General features: G+C 36.8%; 1 protein-coding gene across 5 annotated transcripts in view; it reads left to right on the forward strand.

The window, feature by feature from the left end:
- The window catches only part of YEATS2 (YEATS domain containing 2), a 122,791-nt gene that overhangs the window by 20,693 nt on the left and 84,584 nt on the right, over positions 1-17,514 (forward strand). For all 5 annotated transcript variants that reach the window (XR_012021796.1, XM_072807586.1, XM_072807589.1 and 2 more), the window contains 5 exons: positions 5,432-5,549; positions 9,286-9,383; positions 10,299-10,391; positions 14,069-14,314; positions 16,487-16,602. Coding sequence is in view for 4 of the 5 variants with exons in the window: in XM_072807586.1 (XP_072663687.1) it covers positions 5,450-5,549; positions 9,286-9,383; positions 10,299-10,391; positions 14,069-14,314; positions 16,487-16,602 (653 nt within the window). In the remaining variant the exon portion in view is untranslated. The remainder of the gene's footprint in view (positions 1-5,431; positions 5,550-9,285; positions 9,384-10,298; positions 10,392-14,068; positions 14,315-16,486; positions 16,603-17,514) is intronic.

Below are 17,514 nucleotides of genomic sequence, written 5' to 3' on the forward strand. Positions count from 1 at the left end.
GAACTCACAGCCCCAAGATCAAGAGTCACACACTGCTCTGACTGAGCCAGCCAGGAGCCCCAAGCTGTTTACTTATTATAATGAGTCTGTTTCAGTGACAAAAATTTTAAATTAGAGGAATCAGCATTATACATGTTTCTGAATATGGATTTGGTCCCATAATATGGAAGAAATCCTTTCTCACAGACTAATTATAAGCAGTAATGGATTTTTTTTTTTTTTTGTAGCAGTTCACATTTACCATCTCCATATTGGTTTTATCTGATTCAAAACCTAAAGAGGATTAATAGGACATTTTGTTTCAAAGTTGAATGTAACAATATCTAACAACTGTTCTTATTTCCTTTTCATAAATCTGAAAGTCAGACAAGAATCTGAAGCTTAAGATGACCATGGATCATTTGTTACACATTCCATTCACTTATTAATTACATTATGATGAGAGCATGCCTCAGCAGTTGTTCCCAGCTTTCCTAGCATATACTTGAATGTGGCATGTGTATACCTTAGTGTTTTTGCTAGACCGAAGCAGACATGAATTATTAAAAAATCGCAGTATGGACCTAAATCTTCCTACACCTGTTTATCAGAAGCTCAAATCTATGCCCAAAGTTGACATCAAAGCTTTATTACAAGGCTGCATGAATTATGAATGACCTTGACAGCACAAGTTAACTCATTGGTTTCTTCTTTTTCTATCCCAACCCCTCTACACCCAAATTCTTCTTTTTTTCTCTTCTGTTTCCCTAGTTTTAGAGCAAAAGAGAGTTTTATTTTATCTTTTAAATGAGGGTGAAATAAAATACTCTTTTCTTCAAGGATCCCCAGCCTTCTTGTGGAGGAGCTACTGTTACTCTTGGGAGGTAGGAGGAAAATATTCAGATTATGAAGTCCATGGAATGGATGAGTGAAGGTGATGCTGGATTCACTCATCTTTGCAAATAATCCCATAAGACTCTGGCAAACTGTAGAAGACAGGTGATCACTGAGGAAGTGGTGTTGCGCAGAAACAGATTTGGAGATCTGCTAGAATGTGTCTACTTCTGATTCTAGGTTTATTAGAGAATAGGACGTATGTTTTTTCCCTTCTGCATTAAAGAAGAAGGAATGAGGTATGAGGTTTATTGATTTTTTTTTTTTTTTTGGAATGTATTCTTTATGTAATGGCCCAAGATTTTTTCAGATTGTCTAAAACTCGTTGCAGACCAATTGGGGAAGGCAAGACCTGACTCCCCATTTTTTTTTTTTTAATATTTTAAAAAACATTTTATCCATTTATTTATTTGAGTGAGCATGAGAGAGCACAAGCAGGGGGCGCAACAGAGGGAGAAAGAAAAGCAGTGTCTTTCCAGAGCAGGGAGCCCAAAATAGGGCTTGATCCCAGTACTGCAGGATCATGACCTGAAGCAAAGGCAGACATTTAACCGACTGAGCCACCTGGGCACCCCTTGAAAACTTATTTTATTTTTTATTTTATTAGTATTTTTAGTAAGCTCTATACCAAAGGTGGGACTTGAACTCAAGACCCCGAGATTAAGAGTGACATGTTCTACCAACTGAGCCAGCCAGGTATCCCATTACTCTCATTTTTTATAAGCTTTCTTTAGAAACATAAAATAACAGTTGGATTCAGGGCCTCTACAAAAATGAAGACTCATTTATATTCTAAATTAGAGCAGGTACATAATGATGGTGAGGAAACATTAAATGGCTTGGTTCTGGATGTTTATAAATGCTGGAGTTTTTAGAACATTTGAGCTTAGTACACAGCAGTTATAGGAAAAAATGATCTCTGAGATCTAGGATTTAAATATGTATCATTATATAATGGGTCTCTCTCCCAGCTGAATCAATTGAGCCTATCTCAGGGTTGGGTAATAGAGCTGGACTAAACCAAGAAACTTTTAAATTGTTATTTCTGTTTTAATGTTGAATAAAAACATTTTTGAGTTAACATTTTTATTAATTTTATTTTAGAACATCTAAATACCTAAGCAAATACGTATTGTGTATTTTTGCCTTTGGTTAGGTAAATAACCTTTAGTGGTAGATGGTAGAACAAAGGTTTGGAAATCAAGGAGCTCTTCTTGTCTGTTCTGTGTCATAGATTAATGTTCTAAGGAACAACATATAAACTACCCTGAGCCTGTCTTATTATCTGTATATTGTATCAGTAGGCCCTCGCTTCTCGTAAGGGAGTCACTAGCCACAGATGGTTACTGAGCCTTTGAAGTGTGGCTGTTCCAAACTGAGATGTGCTCTAAGTGTAAACTATACACTGGATTTTAAAGACTTGGTACAGAGATAAGAATGTAAAATACCCTTTTTTTTTTTTGGTAAAATATCTTATTGCTAATTTGTTCATATTGATTACATTGTTGGAATGATAATATTTTGAGTACATTGGTTAAGTAAAAGTGTTACTAAAATTAATTTCACCCATTTCGTTTGCCCCCCCCCCCTTTAAAAGTAATCTCTACACCCAACGTGGAGTGGAGCTCAAACTCATGACGCTGAGATCAAGAGTCAAAAGCTCTATTGACTGAGCCAGCCAGCTGCCCCCTTTTTTCCTTTTTGAATGTGGCCGCTAGAGAATTTTATTTTATTTTTTAAAAGATTTTATTTAGGGGCACCTGCGCTCAGTCCAGACTCAGTGGTTGAGCATCTGCCTTTGGCTCAGGTCGTGATCCCAGGGTCCTGGGACAGAGTCCCACATCAGACTCCCTGCATGGAGCCTGCTTCTACCTCTGCCTAGGTCTCTGCCTCTCTCTCTCTCTCTCTCTCTCTCTCTCTCTCTCTGTGTCTCTCATGAGTAAATAAATAAAATCTTTAAAAATAAAAAATGTTTTTAAATTAAAATTTTTAATTTAAATTTAGTTAATTAACATACAATGTAATATTGGTTTCAGTGGTAGAGGTCAGTAATTCATCAGTCCTGTATAATACCCAGTGCTCATTACATCACATGCCCTCCTTAATGTTCATCACCCAGTTACCCCATCTCCCTGCCCTCCCCTTCTTCCCCTCCAGTGACCCTCAGTTTGTTTCTTATGATTAGGAGTCTCTTATGGTTTGTCACCCTCTCTGATTTCATCTTGCTTTATATTTTCCTCTCTTCCCCTATGATCCTGGGTTGTTTCTTAAATTCCACATATGAGTGAGATCATTTGGTAATTGTCTTTCTCTCATTCTTTCATTTAGCATATCCCCTAGTTCCATCCATATTGTTTCAAATAGCAAGATTTCTTTTTCTTTTTTGATGGCTGAGTAGTAGTCCATTGTATGTATTGTATGCTAATAGTCCACCATATCTTCTTATCCATGCATCTATTGATGGACATCTGGGGTCTTTCCATAGTTTGGCTATTGTGGAAATTGCTGCTATGAACATTGGGGTGCAGGTACCCCTTCGGATCACTACGTTTGTATCTTGAGGCAAATACCCAGTAGTGCAGTTACTGGGTCGTAGGGTAACTCTATTTTCAACTTTTTGAGGAATTTCCAGATGTTTAGAGTGGCTGCACCAGTTTGCATTCCCATCAACAGTGTAAGAGGGTTCCCCTTTCTCCACATCCTCGCCAACATCTGTTGTTTCCTGACTCGTTCATTTTAGCCATTCTGACTGGTGTGAAGTGATACCTCATGGTGGTTTTGATTTGTATTTCCCTGATGGCGAGTGATGTTGAGCATTTTTTCATGTGTCTGTTGGCTATTTATATGTCTTCTTTGGAAAAATGTTTATGTCTTCTGCCCATTTTCTTGATTGAGTTATTTTTCCTTTGGGTGTTGAGTTCTATAACTTCTTTATAAGTTTTGGATACTCGCCCTTTATCTGAGGTGTCATTTGCAATTATCTCCTCCCTTTCTGTAGGTTGTCTTTTGGTTTTGTTGACTATTTCCTTTGCTGTGCAAAAGCTTTTTATCATGATGAAGTCCCAGTAGTTAATTTTTGCCTTTGTTTCCCTTGCCTTTGGAGACATGTTGCTAGAGAATTTTAAATTCCATACTGGGCTTACGTTATATATCTTTTGGATGGGGCTGGTTTGGGCAGCATTTCTTTCTTTCTTTCTTTTTTTTTTTTAATTTTTATTTATTTATGATAGTCACAGAGAGAGAGAGAGAGAGAGAGGCAGAGACATAGGCAGAGGGAGAAGCAGGCTCCATGCACCGGGAGCCCGATGTGGGATTCGATCCCAGGTCTCCAGGATCGCGCCCTAGGCCAAAGGCAGGCGCTAAACCGCTGCGCCACCCAGGGATCCCTGGGCAGCATTTCCTAAGCTAACTCATGAAATATTAATAAGTGCTCCATGAAACGTAGTTTGGAAGAGCAACAGTGTCCAGTAGAACTCTTTTGCAGTGATATAAATGTTCTGTATCTGCATTGTCCAATATAGTATAGCTACTAGCTACTGATGGCTGTTGAACACTTGAAATGTGGCTAGTCCTGAAATGAGAAAAATTGAAATGTACCAGAAAGTAAGTGAATTTTGAATTTATTTTTTTATTTAAAAAAAAATTAATTAACTTTAAATAGCCACATATGGGTAGTTAATGTATTGGGACAGTGCTGATCTAGAAGATTTATGGGATTGTTTTGTTTTGTTTTGTTTTGCAGACCTGTATACATAGGATTTGTTTACTATATTGCAAACTTGCTTAATATATCTATAGGTATGGGTTTTTTATGAGTAATGATAAGTGATCAGTAGCAATAATATTTATTGAGTACCTGTTATATAGTAGGCACTGTGTAAGTACCAGAAAGAAGATTTTATGATAAATTTTTTATTAAGAGCTTAACTATATATATTACTCATGTTTTGTAATATGCTGGTTGCATTGTGAATTCCAAAGTGCTATTTGGGCTTTACCATGTTTTCATCAAAGTCTAGTTTCTTTCCTTTCCTTTTGAGTGCCCTTCTGTGAAAGCCTGGCTTCTTTTGAAAAGTTTAAGCAATGTGCTGACTTGTTAAAAGATTTTCTCTTGAAAGGGAAACCTACACTTTATGACAGATGATGCTGATTTTGTTTTTAGTAAACTTTTTTTTTTTTTTAAGATTTGAGAGAGAGCATGCATGCCTGTGTATGCAGGCATGGGGGGAGGGGATTGGAATAACAGTGGGAGAGGGAGAGCGAGAACTTCAAGCTGTCTCTCTCTCTTCTCAGCCCGATGCTGGGCTCAGTCTCATGATCCTGAGATCATGACTGGAGCTGAAATCAAGAGTTGGATGCTTAACCAACTGAGCCACCCAGGCGCTCCTGTTTATAGTAAACTTTTGAAGTTAGGTTTTTGATTTTAACAAGGGTATGTACATGTTTATACAGAGACTTAAGAGTATCAGTATTGTGTAATATTTTTCCCTTTGTTTTTGTGTGCACATATATTTATTCATACTAGCATCAAGCAGTGTTATTTATTATTACTTCACAGTGAAGAACGAATGTCATCATGTCTGGAATCAAGCGAACAATCAAAGAAACTGACCCTGATTATGAGGATGTATCTGTGGCTCTTCCAAATAAGCGGCATAAAGCAATTGAGAATTCAGGTAAAAATTCACCTGCTTTAGGAAATTATTTATTTTTTTGAGGTATGCTTTCCTATAAGATTTACAGGAACTAAAACAAAATGTATTTCTCCTGTTTCGTATAATTTGAAGAGGGATTAATTAAGTGGTCTGTCAATAGCAATACACCCTGTGTGTTGAAAAAGGCCAGGAAGACAATCATGTAGACAGTGAAAGTGTCAATAATGAGACTGGCTGTAAGTTTTAGCTATCATTGTATGTGAGGCATAACCATAAAATCTTATAATATGTATGCTGCAGTGTGGTAGATGATAATGGGTGGTATATGGATTAAGGTTTTTTTATTGTAATAGTTGTATATTATTTTAATGTCTGTTGGAAAAATGATCTTATAAGTTTTGTAGTTGCATGACTTGTTACATAGGATAAGGCTAAAATTATTTTAAAATATTATGTTAATTAGATGTTTCATATGATTCTCAGATGTGGTGTAGGTAACTTAACGATGGCATATGAGTGATACAAATTTGGGAATTACTGATGTAGTTTAACCTCTGCACTTAGGTGCTAGTAGTTTAGGCTCAGAGACATTAAATTACTTGCCCAAGATCATGTAATTAATTAGTTGAAGAGCAAATCATCAACTATGTGTCTGTAGCAACCCAGAATATTTTAAGCTATCTCAAAAAAAGTTGCTAAATTTGAGTTTTTAAAACAAATTATTGCTGAAATTCATTACTATTTATTTAAATAATCAATGTAAGTTAATAAAACTGGTAAAGAAGGCATCCAAGTCATAAAGTGCTGTAGCTCCACAAAGATTAGTGCCCCTAGAGTTGAGGTGGTGAAACAAAAATCCTTTCTCTAAGTGCAGTCAAGACATACATACCCTCCAAAAGTCTTTGTGGAGCAAAAATTATCAAAGTCTAGTTTCTTTCCTTTCCTTAAATTTCCTTTCCTTTCCTTGAATTGAATTTCAAGTAATGAAAAATTTCACTGCAACCTTTCCCCTTATTCAGTTATAATTCTATTTTTAAGGAAATTATTTCCTTTCAATAAGCCAAATAAATATGAAACTTATATCCTTTACTCCTCAAATGCATCATATGCCATAACTTTTTTAATAAAAATAAGAGTAGGGAAAACTGATTGTTTTAGTAAACATCATAATTTCTGTTAAAATCCCAGATAGTCTGCCTAAGCAGGGACAGTTTTTCCTACTGAGGAACAATTTGCTCTTCCTCTTGATGTCCATACTGTGCCTGCCTAATCCCAAACCATATTTTATTTTTCAGAGTTTTGCTCAAAGTAGATTTGGTAGGATGCTTCTTTTTGCTTATTTTTGTTTTGTTTGTTGGTTTTGTTTTTATTCATTCCATGAAAGATTTAATTTAGAAAAGTTTCTTTCTGAGGAGCTTATGACAAAACCACCTTCAGTGATGACAGTCTCTGACTTCATTCTCCCCTAAGAGTATCTGCTGGTTTCTACAGACAAGGATATATATAGTTATAGTAGAAAATGCTCTTTTTTTCATAATGACACAAGTCAGTCATTTCCATTCATGCAGACATATCCACAAGAATGCTCACTTATATCATTATTGGTTTGAAGTTGCCAGTTTAATGACCTATGTTTTGCAGGGAGAGAGTGACATGGTATCAAGGGGTCCAAATTTTCTCTGCAATTTTTCATATACTCCGAAGCATGAGTGAACATCATTTTTTTCATATTATACAGAATCATTTTTACAAAATTCCAAGTTTTTCTTTTTTAAAGATTTTATTTTTAAGTAATCTCTACACCCAATGTGGGGCTTGAATTTACAACCCCAGGATCAAGAGTCACATGCTGTACTGACTGAGCCAGCCAGGTGCCCCCAAATCCCAGGTTTTTCAAACAATCATTTGGCTCCCTTGTATCTGATATTTTAAACTCTGAGTTGCATATTACTTTGAGTCATTGTCATCTGAATTCTATCACCTTTACAGCATTCTTTTCTTTTTTTTTTTTTTGTTTCAAGTTTTTTTTTTTTTTTTTCAAGTTTTTTTTTTTAAAGCTATATTTGTTTGAGAGAGAAGGGTGAGAGTATGACAGGGGGTAAGGGGAGAAGGAGAGAATCTCAAGCAGACACCATGATACTGGGCTATATATCTCATGCACCTTAAGATCATGACCTGAACTGAAACCAAGAGTCAGACACTTACCTGACTGTGCCACCTGGGTACCCCCTCTTGAGTTTTTATTTAAATTCTAGTTAATGTATAGTATAATATTACTTTCAAGAGTAGAGGCTTTTTTTTTTTTTTTTTTTTTTTGTAAAGAGAGAATGGACAGCAAGGGGCAGAGAGAGAGAGAGAGAATCCCAAGCAGGCTCCACACCCAGAGTGGAGCCTGATGCAGAGTCTGATGTGGGGCCTAATCTCATGACCTTGAGATCATGACTTGAATCAAAATCAAGAGTCAGATGCATAACCAACTGAGCCATCCAGGCAGCCCAGAAGCATTTTCTTTACCTTTGAATTCTTTTTTTGGTCACTGTTTTATGTAGTTGTGATCAGGAACTGAATTGCTTGCTAGATCCTTTTCTACAGAGGGAAGCTTGTTGCCTTCTTACAAACCGCTCTTATGTCACAGACTACCTCTCCTCTAGCTAACTCTTCTATTTTCTTTGTCTTTGGGACTATGGTTTTTCACAGGTCACCAAATACTTCTCTCAGAATCTTAATGGATTTCTTTTTCTTATACAGTAATTTTATTTTGGTGTAATTCCAAACAAAAATTGCAAGGATACTTGTATGTCTTTTATCCAGATTAATTTGCCAGTTGTTTATATTTTTGCCTCATTGATTTATCAGTCTTTTTACCCACCCCCAAATACACATACTCTGAGATGCGTCTGTGCATGCAGGTATATATGCATATCATTCTTTTTAAATCATTGGATAATAAATTGGAAACCTGTAAATGTAGGTGTATTTCTTTTCTTTTTCTTTTTTTTTTTTTTTTTGTAGGTGTATTTCTTAAGGAGATTCTCTTATGGTAATCACAGTACTATTATCAGAAGCAGGAATTTTAACATTCATCCATTACATTATGTAACATCCAGTCCATATTCAGGTGTTACCAGTTTCTCAGTATTGTGTAAATATTTTACCTTCTCTAGGATCCAGTCCAGGATCACACATGGCATTTTGTTGTCATCTCTTTAGTCTCTTTTTTTTTTTAATATATTTTTTTAAATTTTTATTTATGATAGTCATATCACAGAGAGAGAGAGAGAGAGAGAGAGAGAGGCAGAGGGAGAAGCAGGCTCCATGCACCGGGAGCCCGACGTGGGATTCGATCCCGGGTCTCCAGGATCGCGCCCTGGGCCAAAGGCAGGCGCTAAACCGCTGCGCCACCCAGGGATCCCCTCTTTAGTCTCTTTTAATCTCAACCTTTCTACCTTTCTTGACTCTAATGTGTGAAGCATGTAAAGCCAGTTATTTTGCAGAATGTCCTTCAGTTTAGGTTTCTTTGATGTTCCCTGTAATTAGATTTAGGATTTTGGCCAGAATGCCTTTGAGTGATGCATGTCAGAAAACACAGGAAGTCAGTTTGCCTCCATATTAATGATGTTAACTTTTCATTATTGGTTGAAGTGACGGCCACTAAGTTTATCTACATAGAAGTTATCCTGAGTTTCTTCTATTGCATACTGACTTAAGACAGTCACTGATTAATTAGACCTTGGATTATTTTATGTTCTTTGTGCAGCTCGAGATGCTGCTGTGCAGAAGATCGAGACTATTATCAAGGAACAATTTGCACTTGAAATGAAGAATAAGGAACATGAAATTGAAGTCATTGACCAGGTATAATGGTGATAAAAAAAACAAGAGGTGCCTGGGTGGCTCAGTTGGTTAAGCTTCTGTCTTTGGCTCAGGTCTTGATCCCAGGGTCCTGAGATTGAGCCCCACTTTGGGCTCTCTATTCATCAAAGGGCCTGCTTCTCTCTCCCTCTGCCACTCCCTCTGCTTGTGCCCTCTCCCTCCTTCTCTCTCTCTGTCACATAAATAAAATCTTTAAAACAACAATAACAAACCTGTTACAAAAAAAAAAAAAAATCTGTTGAGGTAGAATGTTGATTTTCATCTTTGCTGTTCTTTCTTTCAAGATTTACTTATTAGGGAGAGAGAGTGCATGGGAGCAGCAGGGAGGGGCAGAGGGAGAGGGAGAAGCAGACTCATCACTGAGCAGGGAGCCAGATGCAGACATGGGGCTCAGTTCCAGGACCCTGAGATTATGACCTGAGCCAAAATCAAGAGTCAGATGCTTAACTGGCTGAGCCACCCAGGCACAGTCCCCCTTCCTGTTCTTTTAAAAAGAGTGTTCTCATTTTGGAAAAAAGCATATGCCTTTTTTTTTTCCTATAAATGAAATTGCAGAAAAATATAATGAAAAAAATTACTTGAAATTCCATCCTATAAGGTAATACCTTTTTGCTCTCTGCTCAATATTTTTGTGGACATTTCTCAGTGATTATGTATACATATACATAAATATTACATATTAACTTGTCTATATTTGTAAACATTGGCTTTTGTCATTCTTTTAAAAAGTCTTTTGCCCATTTGATAGGTGGAAATAGTCATTTTTGTTTGCCTTTCTTTGATTATTAGAGAATTGAGCTTTCAGTCCTTTGTATTTCTTATTTTATTAACTTTTTTATAGTTTATCTCTTATGTCATTTCTATTTTTTAAAGTAACAGGTTAACATTTGTTTTTAGCGACTGATTGAGGCAAGAAGGATGATGGATAAACTTCGTGCCTGCATTGTTGCAAACTATTATGCTTCTGCAGGACTTCTAAAAGTTTCTGAGGTAAGTTTTCCTCATATACAGTCATTTCTGGCTATCCATATTTGTTGTGTGAAGGGGAAATTAGTGTTGATATGAAATTCCTGCTTTTGAAATGTTCTTATATTGACCTTTGGAATTCAAGAAGCCTAGCGTACGTACCTTCTTGGAAAATACATAAACTGTCAGTAATCCTAAGTATCATTTTTTCCTTTATTTATTTTTTATTTTTTTACTTAGAGAAAAAGCACATGTGCCTGGGATTGGGGAGGGGGCAGAGGGAGAAAGAGAGCAAGAATCTTACGCAGGCTCCATGTCCAGCTTGGATGCTGATACAGTGCTTGATCTCATGACCCTGAGATCATAACCTGAGCTGAGATCAGGAGTCGTACACTTAACCAACTGAGCTGCCGGGCACCCCTACATTTTTTCCTTGATGTTAAATCCTTCTCCAGCTAATATTTAGCACTGTTGCTAGGCTTTATAGATAGAAAGTTGAGTGAGACCCTATTCTAACTTGCCTTTTTCTTCATTTGATTATGGTCGGCTTGGAGTAAGTTATAGATAGATTTTCCTAGTGAACAGCAATTTGTAGTTTCAGTAGATACACCCTATTCAGGAAACCCTGATTTTTCCCTCAATTTTTATGAAAAATTTCAAATACACAGAAAAGATGAAATAAGCACCCATTTATGCATCACTTAGATTCACTATTTTAATGTTTTGTCATCTTTGCTTTATCCATCTTATTTTTCTTTTTTTTTTTTTTAATTTTTTTTTTTAAATTTATTTATGATAGTCACAGAGAGAGAGAGAGAGAGGCGCAGAGACACAGACAGAGGGAGAAGCAGGCTCCATGCACCGGGAGCCCGATGTGGGATTCGATCCCGGGTCTCCAGGATCGCGCCCTGGGCCAAAGGCAGGCGCCAAACCGCTGCACCACCCAGGGATCCCTCCATCTTATTTTTCTGTAAAATATTTGAAAATAAGTTCCAGGCATCATGACACCTCACCCCTAAGTACTCAAATCATGTATTTCCTACAGGATATTCTTCTGTGACTTTTTTTTTTTTTTTTTTTTTTTTTTTAAGATTTTATTTATTCATGAGAGAGGCAGAGAGAGAGAGAGAGAGGCAGACACACAGGCAGAGGGAGAAGCAGGTTCCATGCAGAGAGCCCAATGTGGGACTCGATTCTGAGATCCCAGGATCATGCCCTGGGCTGAAGGCAGGCGCTAAACTGCTGAGCCACCCAGGGATCTCCTTCTGTGACTTCTTGATATTATTTGATAACCATTCCATATTCAGATTTTCCTAGTCGTCCTCAAAATATTTTTTAAACCTGATTTTTTGACATAGGATCTAATCAAGGTTCATGGGCTACATTTGGTGGTTTTGTTTCTCTAGACTCATTTTATCTGATCACCTTCCCCCCCCCCCCGATAATGTGGACTTATTTAAAGAGATCCGGCCAGACTATCCCACACTTTGGGTTTATTTTTTTTTCCTTGGGTTAGTCCCTCATTCCCTCTATTTTTCTGTAAACTGGTAGTTGGGTATAAAGATTTGGTTAAAATTAGAGGGTTTTGGCAATAATACTTCATAGGTGATGCTGTATATCTTATTGTATCAAATCAGGAGACCTAGTAATCAGGTTGTCCTACTGTTTGGGATATTAAGTGTAATCACTTAATGTGATTGCTACTGGATCGCTCCAATTATAAAGGAATGTCATTAGAGTTGAACTGAAACAGAAGTGTTTCTTCTTGTTTGAGATTTTGATAATTTCAGCATATAACTTTTGTTCATTTTTCATTCAGTTAGAATGGTGGCAGGGCTGGGGAAGGTGTGATGTCATACTGGTTTACATTGTTCCCTGTGGTTTTTATGGATAAGAAGTACTGTGTTTTGGCTTTCATGTCATCCTATATTGCTTGAGGGTACCTGGCATTGGAGATACTCCCATGTTGTCTTAGAGAAATCTGGAGCATTATTTGAATTTAATCTTAGAGGATAGATGGTTGTTTCTTCTACCACAGGAGTTTCCATAATACATACTAGTCTTGAACTATTTTTTAGAGCTACTGTAACAAATTACCACAAGCTTCGTGGCTTAAAACAAGAGGAATTTATTATCTCATGATTCTGGAGGCTAACAGTCCAAAATCAAGGTGTTACTGGACGATGTTCTCTCTGAAGGCCCTAGGGAAGGATCCTTCATCACCTTCTCCTACCTTCTGGTAGTTACTGGCAAACCTTAGCATTCCTTGGCTTGTGGCTACATCAGTCCAGTTTTTGCCTCTATCTTCACATGGATGTTTTCCCTCTTAAGTGTCGCCACAGTTTCTCTCTCTCCACATTTCCCTCTTATTAGTAAGCCCTAATCCAGTATGACATCACCTTAACTTGATTGTATCTGCAAAGACTCTATTTCCAGATAAAGTCACATTCACAGGTTCAGGGTGGATATGAATTTTTGGAAGACAACTCTTCACCCAGGGTAGATTTTAGTGTCATCTGTTACGTGGCTTGCTATCAGATTCAACAAGATGGATATTACAGGCTAGCAACTGTATGACGTGGGACTTGTAGCAACTCTGTTTGTAGAGCTGGTTGTCCATTTAATGTTTTGTTGTTGTTGTTTTAAGATTTACTTATTTATTTATTTGAAAATGAGAGCACAGCAGGGATTGGGGAGCAGAAGGAGAGAGGAACTTAAGAGAGAGGAACTTGAGCCGACTCTGCTTTGAGTGGGAGCCCGGCATAGGGCTTGATCTCATGACCTGAGCTGAAGCCAAGAGTTAGATGCTTAAATGATTGTGCCATGAGGCAACACCCTCCCCCCACCTTTTTTTTAAGTGATTAGCAGTTCTGAACTGTGTTATTTGGTAGTCTAGAAGTAGACTGATATTTTTTTCCTGTTATATTTTGATTAGTGTTTATTCAAGGATATTGAGGTGTAGTTTTGTCTATTATGGTCTACTATTTAATTTTTTAATTTTCTGTAACAAAATACATCACAGCTCTAGAAAATAACCTTTATTATTGAGATTCAATAATTTTGTTACTTTGAAATACTAGTTTCTGGCTCCTTTCTTCTCACTAAATTATGTTAATTGCACAGTTTTTAAAAGCTGGGCTTCCTGGGAACTGTAGAGTGTATCTCATTATAAGAGAATACACTGTATTTTGTATCCAAGTAACAAGATACACAAAAATACTCCAGGCTTCAGTACTGGACTGATGACAAGCTTCATATGTAAGTATTAATCGTTTTAAAGCATTCTGTACTACATTTTGTGGGAGCCATTTTACCATATACATTTTTTAAAATCTTTGTATCTTTTATGGTAACATTTTATTTAGAGCAATTGATGTGTTAAAGCAGTGTGAGGCTTATTTTTTTAAAAGTCAAATCTTACTTTCCATAATTTACTATATGTTTACCTTTATTTTATATTTCGTTTCAGAGAACTTGCACCTTTTAGTGTTAAGACCTCCACATAATTATCACTTTCTACCTTTTGTTTGGTTTGGCTCAGATTACATTAACGGATTTGGACTTCATTTTGTGGTTGTGGGGAGATTTTGAAGAATTTTAAGCATGATCCCTAAATAGATAAGGGTTATGGAAAATTAAAATTTTACCTACTTTTAATGGATTTGATTAAAAGTTTGTTTTGCTTGCTTTCATTTTTGCAGGGATCAAAGACTTATGATACAATGGTTTTTAATCATCCTGCTATCAAGAAATTTTTGGAGTCCCCATCTAGGTCATCGTCTCCTGCCAATCAGAGATCAGAGACACCATCAGCCAATCATTCAGAAAGTGATTCTTTATCTCAACATAATGACTTCTTATCTGATAAAGACAATAATAGCAATATGGATATAGAAGAAAGACTCTCAAACAACGTGGACCAGAGACCAAGCCGAAATACTGGAAGGGTATAGTTTGATGGGTGGGAGGGAGACGAGAAGGGAACTAGTATTTATTAAGTATGTACATGTTATTCCATTTCACCTTCATAGGAACCCTAAGAAATAAGTTAGTTATATCCCTTTTGGAGATGGGCTTTATGTTGCATTTGTCCACAAATATCAGAACTGAGAATTAAACTGAGTCAGAACTGTGCCCTGCACAACTCCTAGAGGCCATCCACATTGATAGAAAAACCTTGAGGAATTGGCAATTCTGTGACCTTATCCAAGGTCTTTCCATTTTGTCATGTTTGTTCTCTCTTCAGCATTTTGCCTTGTGAGACTTTAATGCTTTAATAACTGGGGGAAACTTGACAAGTAATAAATAAAAATGAAAACCATTTATTCCTCTTTGATCCTGCCAGATTCTCATTTGAATTCCCATCTCAAGCTGCTCTGAACTTCTTGGTATAATATTTGGCTGTAGGGCAGCCTGGGTGGCTCAGCGGTTTAGTGCCACCTTTAGCCCAGGGCGTGATCCTGGAGACCCGGGATCGAGTCCCACATCAGGCTCCCTGCATGGAGCCTGCTTCTCCTTCTGCCCCTCTCTCGAATAAATAAATAAAATATTAAAAAAAAATAATATTTGGCTGTAGAGCCCTTGTTGGATGATTTTTCTCAGCCAGGTGTTCTATGATAGAGGAAATCTTCAGGTTGTTTTTCACATATTCAGACATCAAGGATTTTATTTATTTTGATAAAAATCAATTTAAGAAATTTTCTTTTTATAAATTCACATGTGTTCATTTTTTAAAAATTTAAACTACAAGAAAGTAAAAAAGAATAGAAAAGTCATAATGTCATCACCCAAAAATGAAAACTCTTATTAATGTTTGGATTTATTTGTTTCTTACCAGTACTATTTCTGGGCAAATACTGCATGGTCTTTTGGGGTGGGGGGTTGTGTTTATTTTTTTAAAGGTTTTAGTTTTAAGTAATACCTGCACCCAATGTGGGGCTCAAACTTTACAACCTTGAGATCAGGAGGTCACGTGTTTTACTGACTAAGCCAGCCAGGCACCTGTATTTTGATTCTGTTTAATTAAAAAGAATTTAGGTGATACAGGTTATAGGATTTTGAAATTTACCATCATGTATGTAATATACATGTTCATGTTTATGTAACAAATATTTAGTACTTACTATGGTGCACTTCTCTGAGAACTGTATGAAACAATCATGTAAGGCAGGTACTATTATCCTTATTTTATTTTTTATTTTGTTTTTAAGAGAGAATGGAGGGAAGGAGCAGAGGGAGAGAGAGAGAATCTCAAGCAGGCTCCACACTGTAGAACCTGATGTGGGGCTTGATCTCACAACCCTGAGATCATGACCTGAGCTGAAATCAGGAGTGGATGCTTAACTGACTGACCCTCCCAGGCACCCCTAGGGTTTTTAAACATTTTTATTTTTATTATTTATTTATTTATTTATTTATTTTTTTAAACATTTTTAAAGTAGTCTCTACACCCAATGTGGGACTGGAACACACAACTCACAATCCCTAGATCAAGAGTCACGTGCTCCACCAACTGAGCCAGCCAAGTGCCCCTGTTATCCTTATTCTATAGGTGAGGAAACTGAGACAGAGAAGTTAAATAATTACACAAACTTAAACATCTAGTGAATGGAAGAGCCAGGATTTAAACCCTGGCAGTCTATCTCCATAGTCAAACTTGAATCATTTATCTGCATTACTTCTCATTGAAAAGTTTTTAATAATATAGAATGTTAAAAAGAAAGTAAATTCCATTGATCCCTTTCCCCATTCCTGTTTCCCAGTGGTAACCATTGTAATAGTTTCTTGTATATCCTTCCATATCCTGTTTGCATATACAGCACAGATGTGTATGACTGTTAAATATATATATGTAAATATATATATGTGTGTGTGTGTATATATATATATACACACACACATACACACACTCATGGAGTTATAATGAACATTTTATGTAAGCTAATGAAAAAAATGGTAAAATTACTCTTTTATGTTCTTAGAGGTACCATAAAGCCAGAGAACTTTGTATTTAAAAAAAAAATGAGTTGCTTCATACATACCTTGTATAAATTTTTGTGGTTTCTGTCTATTAGAAATTGTCCAAATTAAAAGTGAAAATTGATTGTGATTTCTTTCAGGACACTGCTAGTATTACTGGCTCTCATAAAACAGAGCAGCGGAATGCTGATCTCACAGGAGATGAAACTTCACGACTTTTTGTAAAGAAAACAATAGTAGTGGGCAATGTGTCCAAGTGAGTATCCAGTATTCTCTCATTTTTGGTTATCCATTTATGTTAATGCTCTGGCATACTTTTATTATCATAGTATTACTGTAGGAAGAAGCCTTAAGGGTTTTTCCCCCAAACTCTTAGTTGTTTTAAAATAAAGTAAGGTCCAAAGACTTGAAACTGCCTCAGTGTATCTGCTTGTCTTTGACATAAAGTAAAATTGTGCTTGGTAAAAAATTTCTAAGACATGAGCTTTTATACAAATGGAGTAATCTCTATACTCCACATGAGGCTGGAACTCCCAACCCTAAGATCAACAGTCAAACACTCCACCAACTGAGCCTTCCAGGCACTCCATATACAAATGGTATATTTTATCAGGCATGTTAGTGTGGATAAATTTAGAACTTTTGACTTTTTCTGACCTAGTTCTATCCTTCAGGGCCTTAGCTAGCTGCTAAAAAATGTTTGTTGTCCAAATTGAAATGTTTTAAATTTTTGTTTTTTAAAGATTTTATTTATTTATTCATGAGAGACAGAGACAGAGAGAGGCAGACAGGACTCCAGGATCACGCCCTGGGCTGAAGGCAGGCGCTAAACTGCTGAGCCACCCAGGAATCCCCTAAATTTTTTTTTTTTTTAAGATTTTATTTATTTGAGATAGAGTGACTATGAGAGAGAGCATGAGCAGAGGGAGGGGCAGAGGGAGAAGCAGACTCCCCACTGAGCAGGGGGCCCAATGTGGGGCTCGATCCCAGGAACCTGGGATCATGACCTGAGCTAAAGGCAGATGCTTAACTGACTGAGCCACCTAGGTTCCCCAAAATGTTTTAAATTTTTTTAAAAAGTTACAGTTCATGTCTTCAAGATAGAACTTCTCTGGGCAGCCCAGGTGGCTCAGTGTTGTAGTGCTGCCTTCAGCCCAGGATGTGATCC

This window comes from Canis lupus, chromosome 31 (genome assembly GCF_048164855.1).
Source record: "Canis lupus baileyi chromosome 31, mCanLup2.hap1, whole genome shotgun sequence".
Lineage (NCBI taxonomy): Eukaryota > Metazoa > Chordata > Mammalia > Carnivora > Canidae > Canis > Canis lupus.